A 12,898-nucleotide genomic window follows, 5' to 3' on the forward strand; every position below is an offset into this window, starting at 1 on the left:
AATATTGACATGATGTGTCTATCAGAAACCAGTTTCAAGTACAACAGAAGTCACATAAACATGTGTTTTACATCTCTATTGTGTGATCAGAACTAGACAGTAAATTTTAACAGTTTAACACAAACATGGGCACAGCACACCTCCCAGGACTCAGCCAACAGAGGCAGAAGACAGATGTCACAGCAGTTCGCACCAGCAAGCTACAAAGGGCCTTGAAACACCATTCAAGATTGCACATGTTACAGGGCAAAGTCTTGAACACAGCTAAAGCAACTATCCCTCACACATCAGAGATTAACTCTGGGAGCTGCACAGGAAGGATGTCATCACATGGGTGTTCAGCTGCAGGGAGCACCTGCTCCTCCCTGGTGCCATTGATAGCAGTGGCCTCATCCGAGGGTGGTGCACTACATTTTAGGTGCTGATTGGCCAGGTGAGAGAGCTGCAGGTGGGGATGAACACACTGCTCAACAGCAAACATAACCAAGAGGTCCTGGGAGGTCTGCTGCTTGCTGAATAATGTTTTGGGAAGACTGAGGCTCATCCAATCCTCACATTACTGCGCTTCCCGCTTATCCATGCGGACAACAGCAACCCTTCCAAAAACCAGTTAGGGAGCGAATCAAGAGTGCTGTGGGCAAGGGCGAAGAGGCCCAGGTGGTGTTTCTCAATCTCTCCCATGAGAAGCAAAAAGGTCAGGGCACAGTAGATGCATCCAGAGGGTCAATATACAATTATTAGAAGAGCATTTACTGCTATGACCACAGAAACCTCTTTCAGGAACAAGGATCCATCAGACAAAGTGTGACAAGAACATCTTTGTCACCAAGCACATTAAGCTTGTGAATAACATTTTAAACTAGGCATGGTGTAGAAAGGTTGTCACGCTTAAGAGTAGCGAAGGCATGGAGAACTCATGACAGAGAAAGCTCTTAAACTTCCCTTATAAAAGGTGCATGTCTGGGGGCTGTTCTCAAGTGCTGACACCCACCCATACACAGAATGGAAAGTAACAGTAAAACTTAGTCCATGGGTGGTTGCAGAGCTATAACCTCACTGGAATTAGAGTGACAGCGAGGCAGCTCGTATGGCTGGATTGCTGCAACGGATACGTACAGGCTTTTGAGAAAAGCCAGGCTGGAAAGTTAAGCAACATGGGTTTCAATCTATGCAAAGGGCTGTCTACAACACACAGTTTTCCTAGGAAAAAGTGACAAGACAGTCAAGACCTTATGGGTAAGGATCAGAGAACAATCCAACATGGGTGATGCCACGCTAGATGCCTGCTACAGACCTCCTGATGAAGACGAAGTGGAAGAAGCCTTCATTCAAAAGCTGGAGGAAGCTTCATGATTGCAGGCCCTGGTATACATTGGGGTCTAAACCCACTGGTATCTACTGGTAGGATGTGGCCAAGTACAAGCACTCCAAGAGATTTCCTGTGTGTGTTGAAAATGATTTCTCAGTGCAAGTTATCAAGGAGCCACCTAGTGAAGATGCTCTGCTGTACCTGTTGCTCACAAACAAGGAAGAACCAGACAGAGATATGGAAGTCAAGAGCAGCCTTGGCCACAGCAACCATGAAATTGTTGAGTTTAAAGCCCTGAGAAAAGTGAGGACAAACAGTACAGGGTACAGTGCAAGACTCAGCACACACAGTTACATCACCACACTTTAGGAGGGCAGATTTCAGCCTGTTCAGGGATCTTCTTAGTAGAATCTTGTTGGAAGACCACCAGACAGTGAAGGGAAAGCCTGTGAGAGCTGGGTGATCTTCAAGGACAGCCTCCTCAAAGCACAAGAACTATTAGTGCATGCAGGAATTCAAGTAGGACTGACAACGGACCAGTGTGAAAGTAAAGGGAACCTGTGACTGAGCTCAAAAGCAAAACAGACTACATGGGAGGTGGGAGCAGTGGTGGGAAGAATAAACAGGCATTATCTAATCATGCAGTGGTGAAGTTAGATAAGACAAAGCTTTGCTGGAGTTGAAACCAACAATGGATGTAGGAGGAGAGTACAAAGGGGAGAAAAAAGCATTTTAACTTTTCCTCCCAAACCTGAAGTTATACAGCAGAAACAGAAAATAGCTCTTTATACAGTAAGGTGTTATGCACATTAGCACCTGCTATACATCCTTTTCTTACAAATAGAAGGAGAAATCTGAAGAATCAGGGCTTCTAAATGTGAACTTGAATACTGTTCACTTAGCAATAAACACAATTTATGAGCTGTACTAGCTTATCCATAAGCCTGTCTAAAAAAAAAAAAAAAAAAAAAAAAAATCACACGTGCTTCTGCTTAGCATGACTTTTGAAATCCAGAACAGAGCAGCCTGAATCTCTTCATATGGCAACAAAATTTTTGCACCCAGAAGCAATAACATTCAAGAAATGGACAACAAACAAGATTCTATTATAACACCTCTATGAAGACAGGCTTGCTTTAATCTATTTCTGTTCTTTGGTAACAGAGATACATGAACATGACAGACTGATTAGAGATTTCTTCTGACTACAGCCTGCTAGTGAAACAGTCGTGGTGTGCAGAAGCGGTACTTTTTCTTAAAGTAAATTCTTAGCTTTTTCTAGCAAGGAATAATTGATACAATTAATCTTGCCATAACTTAGATATATACAATGACTTAGTTTTTCTTCATCCCAAAATAGATCCCAGTCAAGACATAGCCAGCATATATTTAGTAGACATTAGTCATGGAAAATGCAGAGGAATCAGCATAGTGCAACAATAAGTAGGGGGAAAAAAATAAAACTCCTGAAGGAGGGTACAAGATGATACAACAAGTACAGCACTATGAATACTTCTGCTAAAATGGGACTAACCAGAATTAATAAACCAGGGGTACTTCAAGGTTATGAAACACTCCAGCATTGCTGAAATAAGACAACTTGTGCCAATATACCCAAATAGGACAGTCATTCCATTACATAGCTTTGAGTCAATTTAGTTTAAGGCATTGGAGTAGAACAAAACAGTCTCAGGTCAAGCTAAACAGCCTTCCCTAGGTGTAAGTCTGAAGAGCATCCAGACTGTCAGATACAACACTACAGATCGATATTCTGAAACATTACTTCATGTAACATAAGGTGTACAAAGGCTACAGAGCTCTACTAAATTGTCCAGACAATTTGCAGAGGTAGCTGTAATTCCCATAAAGCATAACCATTCACTCTTTTTGAACATTTATCAAAAAGGAAGAGGCTTCCTGTGGTACAATCCTGGCATCGTTACTGGAAGAATAAAATGTTCAGTCTTCTCTGTAGATAAAGAAAATTATAAAGTAACTATGAGCCATACTCTAAAAGAGAAAATGACTAAAAAGGCTTTAAGACATAAAAGTTTTCAAAACCTTACGTAAATAGGCGTGGTGATTTTAACTATAATGGCTCCATCTACTGGTTAAAACACGCATCTCTTGTGTCATGACACGCTCCCTCTACTGCAGCAAATTTAACTCCCAGTGAAACAAGGAATTCAGAGGCTGCCAAGCACAAACTAACGCGGACTCTTACACAGATAATCCCTTCTAATAACCATTTAGATATGCTGGCAAGGTAGATTTGGGATACTTACATAACTGATGTTTATTCTCAGTAATGCAAAAAGGAACTTGTCAGGACTGACTTCTTAAAAGCAAATACTGCACTTCTTCAAAATCAACATACTATTTTCAACTACTGCTAATTGTGCAAATATAAATTTATAAATACATATTTAAGGACACTGTAAGAGCATCAGTAGAAGAATCAATAGTCTCACTTTTGCATTCATTTACTGATCCACAGGGTTAAATAGTTAGTGCTGCTTTTATCCGTCTGCTTTTAACCAAAAAAAATCATTTGAATTTCACTATTAATATCATTACTTCAAAACACTAGCTAGATAGCTATCTTAATTTTACCAAAAATCTGAAATGTTGCCCCAGCGGCCAAGAAATCTGACAGCATTCTTGCTTGTATCAGAAATGGTGTGGCTAGCAGGACTAGGGAAGTTATCATCCTCCTGTACTCAGCACTAGTGAGGCCACACCTCGGATACTGTGTTCAGTTTTGGGCCTCTCAGTACAAGAAGGATGTTGAGGTCCTGAAGCGTGTCCAGAGGAGGGAAACGAAGCTGGTGAAAGGGCTGGAGCACAAGTTTTATTGAGATTGTTTAGTCCAAAGAAAAGGAGGGCGAGGTGAGACCTTATTGCCCTCTATGGCTACCTGAAAGGAGGTTGTGGTGAGGCAGGTGTTGGTCTCTTCTCAAACACATGTGATAGGATGAGAGGAAATGGCCTCAAGTTAGGTGTAGCTAGGGCATAAGGAAAAATTTCTTTAGTAAAAGTGTCGTGAAGAACTGGAACGGGCTGCCCAGGGAAGTGGTGGAGCCTCCCTCCCTGGAGGTGTTCAAAAGAGTGCAGATGTGGCACTGCAGGACATGGTTTAGTAGGCATGGCAGCGTTGGGCTGAGGCTGAACTTGATGATCTTTGAGGTCTTTTCAAACCTTTATGATTCTATAAAGCATGACATAAACCAAATGCATGATAGTATTCTTTAGAGACTTTCTCTAAGTTCAAGTATATTCAAGTCAACATTCTGTATTTTATCAAACACTGGTTACAGAGCAGTTTTACTTACTAAGTACTACTTCAGGGTCACTAAAGATCTTGTACAACGGATATGCTTGTGTAAAGGGTATCAATACTCTAAAGCCAGCAGCAATCACAGTGACACATCAAAAGTTACCTAGAGAAGCAGATCAGTGACATGGACATACGGCAACAGGTACCCAACTTAGTACACCCTACTTCTTATTTTGGACAGCAAACAGAACTGCTGTAATGAAGCCTATTGAAAGCTCCCAAGTAACACAAAGGTTTTGACAGCTCTGGTAACTTTTTAAGAACTCAGAAAGACTGCCAGCACATACAGTTAATAGCAGCTTACAGCACTTTAACCCACAGGTAATTAGAACTGCCCATAACCCACACAGCACAGTGCAAGTAGCATGAGGAAGGCACCCTACCGAAACAGAATACAGAAAAGCTTCTTGCATCAAGTCATACACTCAAGTCTGCAAGGTGGTCAAGCTTCTAAGATTCTCTCTCATCACGGCTCTTTAGCTAGGGCACTACCACCAGTATAACTATTGCTTTCATTTGCGGAGAGCATGTGTTCAGCTAGATGCAATGAACTTGCGGGGAGGAGTTTCCTGCACAATCCTCATTCATGACTTACAAACATACCCTCAGTTACCCTTGTCCAGCCATTAAGGGAAAATACGAGTTCAAGCTTACTATGTTAAAAACGAAAAGAATTTATATGTACCAGCACAATATTTCTCAGAGACCTGTCATTTGATTTACCATCACAAAAGCCACATATCAAGAAAGAAGGCAAATAATCACACAAAAACTTTTAAAAACTACTGAACTTCTAAAACAGTACGTCATCCAAGATATGTGGAAAATCACGACGTTCTGAATTCTGCAAAACTCTTTACTGTACTGATGCTACTCTCATTCTTGCCTATAAAGTACTGTCTAGGTAAATGAAGACTTAGAACACATTTTAAAAGGAATTGTTTCAATAATCACCTAACAGAGGTACTGTATAGCCAGACAAAGTTACCAAGCTATCCAAAATACAATTACTTGATTAAAGCGTGGTTCAGAAACCATGTACTCCAATCTAGCTGCCACCAAATACCTGGTCCTCCCTTGAAATCCATTCACAAAAATGAAGCAATAGTTAAGACTTTCCTTGAAAAGGAAAAGTACTTTGTAGTTTTGATCATCATACTGCTCTCCTCACCCCTCCTGGGTTAAAAGACAACAAGATGGGGACCAGGAGGGTGAAGCCCCTCCCACTGTAGGGAGGATCAGGTTTGTGACCAACTGAGGAACCTGAACATATGTCTACGGGATCTGATGAGATGCATTCCAGAGTCCTGAGGGAACTGGCTGATGTGGTGGCCAAGCTAATCTTGATAACACACCCGAAAAGTCATGGCAGTCAGGAGAAGTCCCTGATAACTGGAAGAAGGGTAACATTGCGCCCATTTTTAAAATGGGTAAAAAAGATGACCCTGGGAACTACCGACCTGTCAGCCTCACCTCTGTGCCTGGGAAGATCACGGAACAGATTCTCCTAGAAGCTATGTTAAAGCACATGGAGGACAGGAAGATAATGAAAGGCAGCCAGCATGGCTTCACCAAGGGCAAGTCCTGTATGACCAATCTAGTGGCTTTCTATGATGGGGTAACCACAGCAGTGGACACAGAAAAACCAACAGATGTGATCTATCTGGACTTCTGTAAAGCTTTTGACATGGTCTCCCACAACATCCTTCTCTCTCGATTGGAGACATATGGATTTGATGGGTGGACTGTTCAGTGGATAAGGAATTGGTTGGATGGTTGTATTCAGAGAATAGTGGTCAAGGGCTTGATGTCCAGATGGAGATCTGTGACAAGTGCTGTCCCTGAGAGATCCATATTGGGACCAGTGCTGTTTAATATCTTCATCAATGATACTGACAGGGAGATTAAGTGCACTGTCAGCAAGTTTGCAGATGACACCAAGCTGAGTGGTGCAGTTGTCACACGAGAAGGATGGGATGTTACCCAAAGGGACCTGGACAAGCTGAAGTGGGCTTGTGTGAATCTCATGAGGTTCAACCAGGCCAAGTGCAAGGTTCTACACCTGGGCTGGAGCAATCTGTGGTTTCAATACAGGATGGGGGATGATGAGATTGAGAGCAGCCCTACAGAGAAGGACTTGGGGATGCTGATTGATGAGAAGCTCGACATAAGCCAGCAACGTGCACTCGCATCCCAGAAGGCCAAGCATATCCTGGGCTGGATCCCATGGCCAGCAAGGTGAGGGAGGCGATTCTGCCCCTCTACTCCACTCTTGTGAGACCCCACCTGGAGTATTGCATCTAGTTATGGAATCCTCAACATAAGAAGGTTATAGAACTGTTGGAACAGTTGGAGGGCTACAAAGACGATCAGAAGGCTGGAGCACCTCTGCTATGAGGAAGGCTGAGAGAGTTGAGGTTGTTCGGCCTGGAAGAGTCTTTTCAGTTCCGAGGAGACCTTATAGCAGCCTTCCAGTACCTAAGGGGGGCATACGAGAAAGCTTGGGAGGGACTTACAACAAGTGCATGCAGTGACAGCACTAGGAGCAATGGCTATAAATTGAAGGGGGGAAGATTTAGACTAGACATTAAGAAAAAATTCTTCACGACGAGGCTGGTGAAACACTGGCACAGGTTGCCCGGGGAAGTTATAGATGCTCAATCCCCAGAAGTGTTCAAGGCCAGGTTGAATGGGGCTTTGAGAAGCTTGATCCAGTGGAAGGTATCCCTGCCCATGGCAGGGGGGTTGAAACTGGGTGATCTTTAAAGGTCCCTTCCAACCCAAACCATCCTGATTCTATGTGCATATACAAACGTTAAAAATTAAAGCGGTAGCCAACCACAGAGCCACTTCAGAAAAACCACAGGGATACTAATGCCCGCTTCACTAAGATGTGGCAGACAACATTACTTTAACGGCTTTGATTAGGAAAGTCAGAAGGAGAAGCCTGGAAATATGCCAAGAGCCACTTTCAGTTCTATCATCATCTGCAGCAGAATAGTGATAAAACCAGATTTGTTTCATTGAAAGAAAAAGAAGACACAGAGACAATAAGCCCATTACTTAGCCATACCACATGGTCTACAACCTTGTGAACATTTTATGATATACACGAAGTAGTATCAAATAGTAAATGAAAAAAGCTTCCATCTACTTCACTTTTTTTTTTTTTAGATAACAAAGTATTTTTAAAATATTGTCTGCAAAATGCCTAGAGACAGAACTGCAATAGAGGTTCCTTTAAATGCTATTCAGAGTTGCTGCAAAGAAACCCACCGGACTATTTGGTAACGAAAACCATAACGACAAAAGCTAGAACCAAGATCACTAGTATGCAGTATCAAGCATTTTAATACCAGCACTGCAACTATAAAACTTACCACTGTCAAGAAAGCAATGTACTACCACGGTCCACTCCTATTTGAACAAACCTAAAAAGAAGGACAGTAAGTAGCTGTTGAGGGAAGAGGAAAAACAATACAAGAATAGAACAACGCCTCCTTACACTCTCACAGCCTCCAGCTATTTTCACCTCAGACTTCCCAAGGCTGTTGCTCATCCATTTCCTAACCTCAATGGATCTGTCTTCCAATGCTTGTTCAACCTTCCCTTAAGTCCACAAAAACTTCTTGTGTATATGCTGTATAACAAGCATAACCCTGAATTCCCTACACTAAGCGAAGAATCACCTCCTTTTGTTCCAAACTGAGCACCTAACTCGGTGTGCCACCTCTTAACATTTTCACCTGATCTCTCCACAGGAGTTTTACAGAGCCTTACTATATCATTGTCCCATCATCTCTACAAGGCTGACAAGTCCTAGCCTTTTCAATCATTTCTCATCTAGGAATGAATTCATCTTGTGGCCGTTCAGTGAACCTTTTCCAATAATAGTCTATCTTTTCAAATATAAGAACCAGAACAGCTTACAGTACATAGGGTATGAAAGAACCTTGGATTTATGCAGTTACATATTTTTTTCCATTGTATTCTCTATTTGTCTCACTTTCTCATCATCAGTTGCTCTTCAGTTCTAATAACCAGATCAGGTATGTTTCACATATTCCTTCCAACCTTCATGTACACATTCCCACCAAGCAGTCTCCTCAAAATACCAATGTCCTAAACACTTGATGATTCTCCTCTTTAAGACTGGACCTAAAATAGAAAAACAAGCAAGGTTAAAGGGTATTTTATACTTTCGATGAAGTAAGTCTAGTAGGGAGGAGGTTAACTGACAGATGTAGTCCTCCACACAAGAAGCACTAGAGCTTACTTGTTACACATCTAACACTACATAAACACAGAAGCACATGATTTACCAGCATTGGAGGAAAGAAGAAAAGGAAGTGTTAAGGAGTTTTTTGTTTGATCGTGCTTCTGTATTTTTAAGCCACAGCACTTAAGTTCTCACATTGGATTGACACTTTCTACAAAGTCCTTTCAACTTAGAGATGTTCATTTCCAAAAAAGCAACGCATCTGTAAGCAGTTTCAGCAAGCTCTGCTTGCAGGAACATGGCCTGTATTATTAGAAGCAAAGGATTAGAAAAGTTAAGTCAAACTGCATTGTCGAAAATCTTCATATTTTAGATTAAGTAGTTTTCGTGTATGTAAAATCATACCTCTTCATACAAAGCCCACAACAAATCCATCACTGCTACACTATGTAATTGCCCAAAGACCAGTAGGTCTCACCTTTTCTTTAAGCCATTTACTTCATGTGTTTCCCCAGAAATTCCACCTTCCTAGTTCCTACCAAGCTTTCTGCTGTCTTCATTTTCTAACCATTACACTTTTGTCTCAGTTGCACTCACCTCCTGAATATACTTTGGCACCAAGGTCAGGCTCCAGGCTAGGTACTGCTGTAGCAAGGAAACCAACTAGGACCACTCCACTGAGAACCTGTTCAAAACACCTACATCAAAAATGACCACACAGTAGTATAGGAGCTTATATCTCTGTTCAAAAACTACCAAAGCACTTTCTGTTACAACAGAACCTAAAAGACTTCTGCCAGGCCTGACAAAGATGTGCTCACGGCACACTGACTTCCATGAAGTCTATAGTCCTCTTTTCATTTGGATCCAACTGAGGGTAACCATTAGTGCCTTTCACTTTAACCCCATACACTCGAAGTCCAAAGCTCTTGGAATTCACTCCATACAGCCTAGCATCACTTTACTAGATGGGAGTATTGTCCCGCCAGTTAAGAAGAGATACCTACCACAGTGAGGCAAAGTAGTTTTAACACTAATTAAACCTATCAAGCAGCCTGCTCTTAGCAAAAATTCATCTGGAACAAGCTAACACAAATTAGGAGTATGCCTTCTTGGGACAGGAACAAGAAGGTGGAGAAGCAGTCAAGAATAGAACTATAAAACCTTTAGGGGTAAGCGTATATGTTAATTTCTGAAGCCAACACACAAAGACTGTAATAACCCAATGAATTTGCAAAATTCAGGGACCTTTGAACCACTAAGTTATCAACCCTCCTGTTAAAACAAAGGAAAGACACACTAGACGTACTGATGTCACGGGAAATTAGCACTTTATTGGATCACCAGTTTTATTAAATGTGACTCAAGCCGCTCCTTGAAGAGTAGCGGAAAGATGATGAAAACTCACACGTGTTTCCAGCGCTATTTCTCCGTCCCTCACAGCATTCTTTTGTCTCACAAACCACCCATTCCTCCTCTTCAGGCACCGAAAACAAAGTCGCCCTGCGACACCTTTTCGATGAAGGCCTTTTAGGAGAGCACCAGAGCACGGGGCTCGGAGAACAAAACCCAGACTTTGAGCCGTCTGAAGGGAGAGGAACTCACACCCGAGGAACCACATGTCTTTTTCAGCAGCACAGGAAGTAAGGCAACACGCGTCTGCCTCAGGGAAGGAAACGACCCACAGATCCCTAGTTTTCCCCATCACCCGCTCGGCCCCGACGCGGCTACGCGGGGGCGAAGGGAAGCTCGGCACTCGCCATGCGTTGCGCGCTTCTCCCTTGCCCAGGAACTCGTCAGCGAGCGAGTAAGGAGGGAGATGCGGGCAGAAAGGCGAGGCCGGCGGCAGCACAGCGCGAACCCCGCGGGGAACCCTCACAAAGGAAGGAGGGAGGGAGAGGACGAGTCAGGCACTGGAGCGCGCGTCGCGCCGGCGGAACAAAAGCGGCGGCGGCGCGCGCGGGCGGCACGTAGGCGGGCGCGGAGTCACCCCGCGCCGCCAGAGCAGGGTCGTCAACCCCCACCGGGCGAAAGGAGAGCCCTCGGTGCGCCCGCACCCGCCCCTCCCCGCGTTACCGTGGTGAGCAGCGGTCTCATCTGCTCGCCCGCCCGCTCCTCTTCCATCGCGGCCCCGCAGAGATCGCCCGGGGAAAGGGGAGGGGAGACGCGAAAGGGACCGCGGCTCTCGCACCGGCGGAGCTGCCCTGTCCTCCGCACGGGACGGGGCGGCAGCGACTCTGCCGAGCCGTGCCGGGGGCTGAGCCCGCACCGACCCGGCGCGCCCCGCGCCCGCCCCGCCCCGCGCGCGCCCGCCCGCAGCCAATGGGAGCGAGCGCGGAGCCCCCCCCCCCCCCCCCCAAACCTCCACGGCACGCGGGGCGGGGCGCGCGCTCCCACGCGGAGCCGCGTGGCGGGCCGTCCCACGTGGGGGTTGCTCGGACACGAGTGGCGCCGCGTGGCGGGGGGGCGCGGGGCCCCACGCAGGGCGGGGAGCGGTTGCGCGGTTCCATAGGGACCCGCGGGGCGGGCAGTGATGGGGGGGGGGATGAAGTGGGGGGCACGTGCGAGTGCGGTCCCGCACGTGGCGGAGAGCGGGAGTTCACACGGAGCCGCGTGGCGGGCGGTGCGGGGGCGCGCGGTCCCACGCGTGGCGGAGAGCGGGGATAGGGGGGCGCTGGGTCCTAGGTGTAAAAGGGGGGGGGCGCGCGGCCCCACGCGGAGCCGCGGGGCGGGGAGCGGGGGTTGAGGATGCGCGGTCCCACGCGTGGCAGTGTGCGGGAGGGGTAAGACGATCCCAAACGGAGCCTCGTGGCGGGGCGCTCGCTGCCCCGCAGGGGGAGATGGTGTTTGAGCGGTCCCACGCGGAGGGGCGTGCGGTCCCGCGGGGGTGGGTGTCGCCCGGTCCTACGCGGGGGACAAGGGGAGGGAGATTGCGCGATCCCGGGGGGGAGGCGGGGTGCCCGGTCCCACGCGTGTCAGGGGACGGGGGCAGGACGGTGAGCGATCCCGCGTGGCTGTACGCGGCGGTGGGGGGCGTCAGGTCCCTCGCGGGGGTTGCGCGGTCCTACGCGTGTCAGGGGGAGGGAGATTGCGCGATCCCAAGTGGAGCCGCGGGGCGGGGAGCAGGGTGCCCGGTCCCACGCGTGGCAGCGAGCAGGGGTTGGGGATGCGCGGCCCCACACGTGGCAGGGAGCAGGTTTTGGGGGGTGCGCGGTCCCACGAGGGGCAGGGAGCGGGGTGGGGAGTGTGTATGGTCTCGGGGAAGGGAGGTGCCCCGAGTCCCGCGTGACAGAAGGGCTCCAGCCCGGTGCCGGGGCTGCGGTAGAGCAGCGATGTCCCGCGCAGTTGAATGTGTCCGTTCGAGGCTCTCTCGCCCACAGCACCCCTTCCTGCTTGCTGGCGACTTCTGCCAAGCTTTTCCCACGCAAGCTGAAAATTTCCATGCCAGGTGCCTGCGTCAGGCTGAGGTTTTGTTTTTGTTTTTTTTTTTTAGAAAAAAAAGTAACCAAAATGGTTCAGTCATTTCCAAAAGTAATATTATTTGCTCTTCTATAAATACAAGTATGAGGGGGAATGGCCTCAAGTTGTGCCAGGGGAGGTTCACATTGGACATTAGGAAATGTTCACTGAAAGGGTTTATTGGACACTGGAACAGGCTACCCAGGGAGGTGGTCGAATCACCTGGAGGTGTTTAAAAGACAGTAGATAAAGTGCTTAGGGATACAATTCAGTAGGGGACAGATACAATTACGCTTGACAATCTCATCCATCTTTACCAACCAAGCAATTCTATGATTGTATGAAATATTCCAACAATCCTTTGGCCAAAGGCTGGGGGGGTTTCAAGGTTGTGCTTTTGGCCACCTCTGTTAAGGATGGCTCCAGCAAAAGTTTTTAGACTGATAGAATCATTGAGGTTGGAAAAGACCTCCAACATCATCCAGTCCAACAGTCAGCCCAACACAAGAAGAAAGAAGCAGCTGTTTAAGCTTGTCTGGTAGAGACCACTTTTGCCTTGTCTGTCTCTGTGAAG

General features: G+C 46.5%; 1 protein-coding gene across 9 annotated transcripts in view; it reads right to left on the bottom strand.

Annotated features, from left to right (window-relative positions):
• Positions 1–11,142, bottom strand: part of SLC4A7 (solute carrier family 4 member 7) — a 90,768-nt gene extending 79,626 nt beyond the window's left edge. For 4 of the 9 annotated variants that reach the window (XM_054060564.1, XM_054060562.1, XM_054060559.1 and 1 more), the window contains exon 1: positions 10,942–11,142. In XM_054060564.1, coding sequence (XP_053916539.1) covers positions 10,942–10,989 — 48 coding nt within the window. In that variant the 5' untranslated portion in view covers positions 10,990–11,142. The remainder of the gene's footprint in view (positions 1–10,941) is intronic. The other 5 variants (XM_054060558.1, XM_054060555.1, XM_054060563.1 and 2 more) reach the window with 3 other exon arrangements.
• Between the last annotated feature and the right edge of the window lie 1,756 nt (positions 11,143–12,898).

This window comes from Cuculus canorus, chromosome 2 (assembly GCF_017976375.1).
Source record: "Cuculus canorus isolate bCucCan1 chromosome 2, bCucCan1.pri, whole genome shotgun sequence".
Lineage (NCBI taxonomy): Eukaryota > Metazoa > Chordata > Aves > Cuculiformes > Cuculidae > Cuculus > Cuculus canorus.